Consider the following 9099-nt stretch of genomic DNA (forward strand, 5'->3'; position numbering starts at 1 on the left):
TATTATTTATTAAGTAACTAGAAATTAATTATGCTTAGGTAGAAATTATATATTAGAAACAACTCAAAACTTTTACATTAGGTAAACAATTTTACAAATGAGAGTGGCAGGTACGTTTAATAAATATGATTTAAAAAAAGACAAACAAAGTTTTAATATAGAAGGGACCAAAAATACATGTTTCAATAGCAGAATGTTTGAAAGATTATTCAGGATAACATAGATAAATTATGACTGGATGTCACATGAGAGAACAACGGTGACGCAGCGAAATTGGCAAATTAAAAAAAAATAATCACAAACTCAATTTTAAAACACATAAATTAAGAAATCTGGAAATTAAGAAATCCATAATCAAACATATAAAAAACTAATATTTTCAAATTGAGGAACTTTTAAAAAACATAAATCAGATATTTGAGAATTTTAAAAATGCAAATAATTCAGAAAAATAAAAAAAATCACAAATTCAAAGTTTATAAATTCAAATAATTAAAAACTAAATATTTCAAAATGATTAAAATTTCAAAAAATCCTAATTTTAATTTTTTGAAATAGGTCGAAAAAAATCGAAGTAAAAAACAAAAGTTTGAATGTTTATGAGTGCAGAACATCAAAAATTCAAAAGCTATAGATAAATTAAAAAAAAAGAAATTTAAGAAATTAAAACTTCAAAAATAAGTAAAATTAAAAAATTCTGTCAATCAAAAATTTTAAAATAAAAATATAAATAAAATAGAAACAGTCAAAATTTCCAATCTATAAATCGTCTAAATATGTGTTTCTAACCTAAAATATGACTCCAAAAAATGTGTATTTTTTATCATTCAAGATGGTAAGAAATTAAGAATTGAATAATTTATGAATTTAGGAATTTAAGAATTTAAGAATCAAAAAATTTAATAATTGAAGAATATTAGAGTTTCAGAGTTTCAGAATTTTAATTTCGACAATTTGGTTATTTTGGTTCATATACAAATTGGTAGCGCCGTTAAAGGTACAATTTATGATTTGCCAATTAAATTTACCTATTGTTTTAACACACATATTGAGTATCTTAAAAATCAATTTATGATCAAAAATAATTCCTAAATAAATATTTATTTGAAATTATTAAACTCAAAAGAGAAAAAAGTTTTAAAAGTTTTTAAAAACTATTTGTTTTTAAAGTACATTTTTTGTTGGGGTACTAGCCGTGCTGTAACACTATGGCTTAAGTTTTATCAGGTAAAAATAATAACACTAAAAAAATCGCTTTATCATTTACATGAATGAACTAAGCCTGAAATCGTTAACATAAAAGAAATCGTTCTCAATAAAACCAGACATGAAAAACTACCCCAAAATCGTTTATTATTACAACTAATAATAAAATGCTTGATTTCACCCAACTTGCACATTTTATGTAAGCGTGTACTCAACATCCATCGCACCAAATTGCAGTAACTTTTCAACAAGAAAGAGAAGAGAGAGCTTGCAGAAAAGTACGGGAACGGTTTTGCTGCTACTTATACCTCTCTCATTGCAGAAGTTCTGCCTGAGAGAAAAGTTACTTTTGTTGCAGAAAAGTACGGGAACGCTCTGCTGCCGTTTTTGTGCAGAATTGCAGAATTCTGCAGTACGGGAATAGACCTAATGATCGAGCTGTAGCTGTCACAGCCCTGCGAAGTATGCTGGCTGACATATCGGGCAGTCAGTCAAATAAACCAGCTAGAAGTCGCTTGACAAAAAAATTTTGCTAGAAAGAGATAGGAAACCTGATGCAAACAAACGTCCAGCTGTCATGTAAACATGCTTTGAATGTGTTGGTAAATTTCTGACTAGAAAGCCTTATATGTTATGATTTGGATTTGAAAGCCGACAAGTGTTGATGTTCAAATTCTTAAAGGGGTCAGAGAGACTTTCTACGGTGTTCCCAAAGAAGTTTCGCTTAAAGCTTGTCAGTTTTTGGAAAGTAAGATGTCTCGGATGTGCCCTGATCAAGCATAATGACCATAGACATGATATATTTAGGATGTGAAATTTTACTGTTGAAACATTTCTCATTTGACTGTTTTGCGTATATAATTTTTAAACAGTCTAAACAGTTAAAATTTGCGAATTTGTTTGGTAATCTGACAAGTTGTTTTTCAAACAACAAATTGTATTGGACGTTTTACAAGCATTTATCCCATTGTTCAACAGATTGCATACCGCTTGCTTCGATCGCCATAGCCTTATTTGGAGGAAAAGTATCCGAGAGGGAAAACCGCACAAAATTTCAGATTAAGTTACACTCTCGCGGCGCAAGGATGAAAAGAAGGTGTGCACCAGGCCAAAATAAGGAGAGGGCGGTCGAGAAAATTGTGCGGTCACAAATTAAATTTGCTAAAGAAATCTATACTCAGCAGGGGTTAAGCTGGAGCCCGACTGCTACATTGAGGTGGTTTGCTGGCGGTTGAAATTTGTGAAAATTACCAACGGCAGGAAACAGATCCATGTCCGAAAGCATGAGAGAGTTGATCAAAAAGCGCAGTAAAATTGATTATCGCTCTCTCCTTCTTGGCATTTCCCAACTGAGTTGTTTTCCCCCTTTGAGAGAGGTGAAGACGGTTGCCATCGACGACGCCAGCGCACGGCCCAATGCACCACGCCGGGACCTTCCCCATCAACGTGCCGCCGCAATGTGTCCGGTGGGAATTAGGCGAAGCCAAGGTGGAACGGCAACCTCACAGATAATTGAACTCGAAACTGTGTTCAGAAACGTGGAATTTGTCCAGACGTGGCATTTTTTTTGCAATTGTATTCAACAAATTTTCAACTAAATTGAAAAATCAAAAATGTCCAACCTAATTCAATCTGGCAATCTTTCATTGCAGAGGTTGTCCGACTGTCTGTGACTGCACCCATTTTTGGCCACACAGAACTGGATTGCAGAAAAAGGACGGATACGCAATTCTCAGAGGGATTTCAAGACTTATTATTCCGAAATGCCAAGCTAATTATTGGACATTTCATGCCGTGCTGCACACACAAAGTAACACACAGCGTGAAGCTTATCATCCGGCACGTTGTCACTCGGCAGTCGGTTGACCCTATTGAAAGCGACGTCTCCCACAGCAGCGACACGAGGCGACGCGGTTTTCAAACGCTTTTCTCGATACGCTTCGATTTTATACGTTTTCATGCTAATTATTGAGGCCCGTTCGGCCGGATTAGATTATTCAATGCGTCAATAAAGTTGACCGCAACAGCGATTCAAGACTTTTGGGCGAGTCGGGAAGAACGATGGAACGAAGGAGGGGATTTTAAAAAAAGAACCATAAACGATCGGGAAATTAACCCTGACATTAAAAAAATAATATTACTAATTTGTTTCAATTTGTCCGTATCGGAGAGAGAGAAATTCCAGTCTTTATCGGAGTTTTGTGTATGCATGAGTGACCGTTCAAATTTTAAAATCGAAAGAGAGCGCGAACATTTCGGGTTTTTTTTTTGACGAGGTGAAAGGCGAATTGATCTCACCTCACTGAACTTCGATGCGGTTGCTTTTTTAAACTATTGTTTTACAGTTATGATGAGTTCTGTTTAAAAACATTATGCTAACTCGCGAAGATAACTATACAGTTCAGTGATAGCGCACCGGAGTTGAAATGTTAACTACTTTGGCAGTGGTGTTTCTAGTTGCTTCTTATCTTTTTTGCTAATTTCTCGTATGTGCATCGAAAATTATACTCACAGACAAACTTTTCAGCTTTCGATACCCAAAAGAGATGTGTACAATAATTTTACATTCTGAACCTTTCCTCTGGTCGAACACGGTGAAGCAAGTAAAGCTGACTTGATTTCGTAATGATATGCAAATCCCCGCAAGCGTATTATGATTCAAATTATTAATTTGTCTTTATGTTTGCTCGTGTTCCTGCGCCCGTTCACGGATCTTCATCTTACTACACATATACCTGCCGGGGGTCAGTTGTTGTGGCCGGTCCCCACGATGTGGACAACACCGCATCGAGAGCATGTTAATGAAGCGATTTTTTAGAAGCCGGCCGGTCCCCGCTCCTAGGCAGTCGATTGAACGTGCCTCGAATATTTCCACGACCATTTGGGATGGCCGCCGCGACATGGTCATTTGTTTCGGGATAATTACACACCATCGAAAAGGTCTTAGACACTACCAGCTAGATAACCTACAATTATACACTTCCTGTGAGCTGAACTTCACCTTTGTTGTTCGGTGACTCTTTTTCGGTGCGCCCCAAAATCATAGCTATTACAGGCTTCTTCACTGAATCTTTTTTTCTTGAAACAACTCACACACAAAAACGTGATTCACTCGACAAACAATCCCACCCTCTCGATGGAGGCACACCACTTTCACGAAAATTGCCCTAAACCAGGCGATCCTGGATCTTCCGGTTGCGTTTCTTCCCGGCCAGAATGAGGTTCAGCTGGGTGAGGATTTCGTTGCGTTCGTTCAGTTTGATCACGTGCTGCTGTTGGTGTTGCGGTTGTACAAGATGCAAAAACTGTTGGTCACGCACGGATCGAGGAGGTCACACGCTGGTCTCCGAATTCAGCTTCAGCACGAACTTGTTCGACTTGGGATCGATCACCTCCTCGCTGATCGTGAAGTGCGGGATCTTGTTGATTGTTACGGTGAGCAAAACATCGTTCTGGATCAGCTGGAAGGTGCAACCATCGCCGATTGGTCTGGAGAGCAGCTCGTCACAGATCAACGCCCAGTTGTGGTTGGTTCGACGTTCTTTGTCGTTTTGAAGGACGGGCGTCTCGACGAGATACGGTTCCAGGAAAGCCCGCGGAGACATGTCGTACTTGAGACAGTGGGCCAAGTGCTTCAGGATGGACTCGATTGTGTGACGCGGTTGTTGGCGTGTTACACGAAGATACTTCTGCAGGGCACGTGCCATTGATGGGAAAATAGCTTGAGCTGCCTCCTGCGGGTCAAGAGGAAGAACCGGCGCTTGGGTTTGGGGTGGGTCATTCGTTTGACGCTTGATATGGGTAAAGGCTTCTTCGGCTGCCGTCACCAGACGAGCTCTTCGCTTCTTGACTCGCCGCTCGTATTCATGTTCCTCGTAGAACCGTTCATTGTGCGAAGAATCACGACGTCGAGCATGGGCAGCCAAGACCGCTCGTGATTGATTCTGCTGTTGTGCAGGTGTTGCACCATCTACCTCGTAATACTTGAACGAGGACAACGCCTTTCGCTGTGATTTAGACACGGGCAGCCGCTCCAGATATGGGTTGTAGATCGTGAACTCAGTATAATACCGACGAAGCACCCACACTGCAGTGCGCTGTATACTGAGCTGCCCTATGCTGTAGTTACGAGACTCGCCATCTGGACTTCTTATTACTTTGATGTGGTAAACTGGCTCAATATGTCTAATCGAAATGAGCACCACTGCCGCGTAGAATATGGCTAGCAGCGTATCCGTGAAACTTATAGAATAATGTACTAGCGTACTGTAATCTACGGCTTCCGACCCGGTCACAAGTGCTTTCGTGCCTTCGGTTACTTGTACAATATAAAACAGCCAATACGCGAAGGTAGTGATGAGAACCAGCAACAGTACGAAGGCTCGCCAGAAAAATATTCGCGGCATGATGGCTGCTGGTTTCTTCAGGAAAAGCGCCCACACTCCTATCGCCAGCAACAGCATCCTAGCCGCCAGCGACACTAGCATTCCCTTACACTCTGCGTTGCATGCCAACAGCTTCAACCGATCATTTTGCGACAAGTCTAGGTTGTCGAAAGCCGCAGGAAAGAATCCTACCTTTGGTAAAACAGCCATTGCTACCGGGCTTACGAAGGCAACTAGACACAATAGAAACGATAGTGTTCGCTCCAGATATCGCTGACAGGCAAAGCCAATCCCCGTATCGTCAGACATTTGCCAGTAACTGACATCTTCCATGGAAATGCTCTGCTCTGAGGTATTGCCAGTTATGGCCGTTGTATTCTCACCCCACGTCTCATCCTGTGGTAATATTTGCACCTCTATCACTTCCTGTCCATCTCGACTATCGTCCCCAATGTTGACGCTTGTTTGGAAGGGCGCCATGTCGGGCCGTTTGTTTCTAGAGTGATTGTTTCGATGTGAGTGCCTCGTCCGATCCCTGTGTGAGCCCAGGGTGCTACTATTGTTTCCGCTATGTCCTCTCGAACGCCTACTTGTCGTCTTGCTGCTCGGTTCCGACTTGACCGATTCGGTTTCCATCATGGCTCAGACCAATATTGAACTTCTTGCGCTGAGGGCTGGCATTGGCTTGGAACGGTCCCCGGAATGCTTCAATGACTAATTGGAAAATTGTTGTCGTACGGGCAACACCTCCACGACGTAAACTCTCACGGTATGCGCTTAGAACAAATTGATTCGCTCCACTGCTACTGTGGCTCCCACCGTACCAGGAACAGCGGCACAAGAGCAAGTGGCCCGTAGCCGAGATGTGTGTATATGTGTAAAAAAGAGAGCGAGCAGCCAAACCTGCCCTTACAGTTACTTCTTATGCGACTACTTTTTCGCTTGCTCTTTCAACTTTTCTTCTGACCAGCCAACAACGGCGCGAGTCCACTTATTTTGCCATCAAGGAGCCACACCAGTTTGCTTCGATGATTTGGAAAGAAATTCCATTTCGACAATTGACAGATTGAGATGTACGATGGACTTATGCAACGCTCACGGCAGGAAAATTGTTTACATTTAATTGCACGGCTGAGATATTTTGGGGTGTCCGCTTTTATTCACCACACCACATCACACACATTGATGACTGTTCCGTTTCGTTCCGTACGGGGGGTGCGGTAAAGGCAGTCGAAAAAAAAAACGTATTTTCAATTAAACACACAACACATCACTGCAATTTTCACTGACAATCTCATGTGGGCACCCCGCAGCAACGTTTCCCGATAACTCCTTCACGATTCAGCACGATCGTCACCGCATACGGACAAAACTTTCTACGGTTCGCGACGGCCAAAAATTCCTTCCTCCATCTTTGTTTTACTCCATTTTCGGTTTGTGCAAAGGTGAGCAACGGTGGTGAAGGCGGTGAACGCGGACTCGGCTCGCGTGGACTTGTGCTGCGATAGCGGCAAAGAATACGAATGCCGAGCGAGGTGCCGACGAGTTCATTGACAAGTGCATGCCAAACCAAAGCAAAGGGGCACTGAGCGAGAGCGATTGAGAGTGCGAGAGGGTGGGAATACAACACACCAATACAGAGATACGCAAGACGTTTGCTGGCACGGTGGTTAGATATCGGGTGGGATGACGAGGAAAGGGTGGGAATATAGAGGAACGCCCTTCAGAGACGTGATTAAATTTAATGTAAATAAATTGTATTAATACATTTTGTAGTTTTGAATTGAATCAAAACTTACCAATAGGGTCCTTAAATTTTTATGTACAACGGTAAAACACACGATTAAAAACCATTCCTGTTTACTTTTTTTTATTTTAATCTGGGTGCAGAATAGTGGTTCGCGAAGCGGCCTCAATTTAGAACTGTCGAAGGGGAACCAATTTACTGTTCGCAAAATGATACCATGAAGTGGGAAGTATTGTAATCGATCTATAATATATTTTGATATAATAATTAACTTATATTTTGAGATATTCAAAGTCAAAAAATCTCGAGAAGAGTGTTGAAACTTGTGTTGAAATCAAAATTGGCATAATTCATCGCTAAAATTTCTTATAATTTTTAAATTTTAGCGGCGGATTTTCAAAAATTATGAATGGCACCTGTCAAATAATATTGAATAATCTTACTCCGATATTATCCCTGCATCAAAGACACATAATCTCGGAACTTCCATGCGGTTCCTCTTCTGATTCACAAAATTTCACCCACCTCTGACGCAATTTTTCGTCACGTGGAAAACAAAAAAGACCTCTTTTGGCCGCCCAGTCTACGAACAAAAAAAGCGCGAAGCACTTAGTTTTTCAGCAAAAACTCAACAGATTCAAAATGTTTCAAAACAAGTCACTTCAGCAGCAAAAAATATGTCACGCTTGAGCTTGAACATAGCCTTCTACCTCGGGGGAACGCTTTGTTATGATTCGGTTTTCTTCGCCGAATGTACATGCTTTTTTTCGTCACGAGGTTCATGTAGTCTTTTGTTTGACAGGTTGACAGGGCTATATAAACAGGGACTGCTGATGGCAGAGATTTTGTTTATGTTACTTTATTTAAAATCATGATTAAACAGACTTTACTGAAGTAACTTTTGCTCATTTTTGGTGGAGAGGTAGCTTATTAGGAGTACTTTCAGAATATGCAATAACTCAGAAAGTGACAAAATGTACATGATGCCTTTTGAAATGTTACCGTTGAACTATTTTTATTTTTTGTGCATTAAAAAGTGTTTGCAATTGGTAAGGAACCAGTCAAGTCAAATTTCAAATAAGCGGTCGCGGCAGCTTAAAGGCTAGTACGGAGCTTTGAAGGAAAGGGGCAAGGAACAGCTTTACGAACAACGGAAATAAGGAGAGGGAGCGATTTCTTGGGGCTTTACTTCACCCTCTCTGGCTTGCTCTCGCTGCCGCTGCTGCCCATATGAAATTTTTCTTGATCCGTTCCTTTCGAGCTGCATAGAGTTATCTACGTGCACATGTATTGCGTGTACGTACACGAAAAAAAGTGAGGTTAAATTTTGTACCGACCCTCAAAACAAATGGTGTGCTAGTGTGCGTGAGATCGTGCTTAGATAACTCTATATACCGCTTAAGTTTTTTGTGTAAATAAAAGCATTATTGTGATGTTCGTAAAGCTGTTTTTTTATATCCCTCCAAATTTTTGAGAAAAATCAGATGCTCAAGATTTTTTTAATACAAATTTTCATTAGAAAATGTAGGATGTTTAAAAAAAATCATTTTAAAATTTAATAGGATACTTTGAGTTTTTATTATTTAAAATGTAATATTCTAGAGTTTTTTTTTTTTAACTCTGGAACTAATTGTATTAATGTAAAACAGATCGGAAAAGACGTAACATTTTAATGTTAGAGAAAATACCTTTGCTTTGAGTGTTTATGAAACAAGATGTTGCGTCTCAACAATTGTAGCTCTCCAGCGCAATATTATGTTG

At 40.2% G+C, this 9099-nt stretch overlaps 2 protein-coding genes across 2 annotated transcripts in view; both read right to left on the bottom strand.

The window, feature by feature from the left end:
• Nucleotides 1-9091, bottom strand: part of LOC6043052 (aarF domain-containing kinase 1) — a 29122-nt gene extending 20031 nt beyond the window's left edge. The window contains exon 1 of the mRNA XM_038254603.1: nt 9027-9091. The gene's annotated coding sequence lies outside the window, so the exon portion shown is untranslated. The remainder of the gene's footprint in view (nt 1-9026) is intronic.
• On the bottom strand, nt 1768-7084 carry LOC6043054 (vang-like protein 1). The gene has a single exon (XM_038254597.1). The coding sequence runs from the start codon at nt 6228-6230 to the stop codon at nt 4539-4541; it is 1692 nt and encodes a 563-aa protein (XP_038110525.1). The 5' UTR covers nt 6231-7084; the 3' UTR covers nt 1768-4538.
• Nucleotides 9092-9099: the final 8 nt, after the last annotated feature.

This window comes from Culex quinquefasciatus, chromosome 2 (assembly GCF_015732765.1).
Source record: "Culex quinquefasciatus strain JHB chromosome 2, VPISU_Cqui_1.0_pri_paternal, whole genome shotgun sequence".
Classification (NCBI taxonomy): domain Eukaryota; kingdom Metazoa; phylum Arthropoda; class Insecta; order Diptera; family Culicidae; genus Culex; species Culex quinquefasciatus.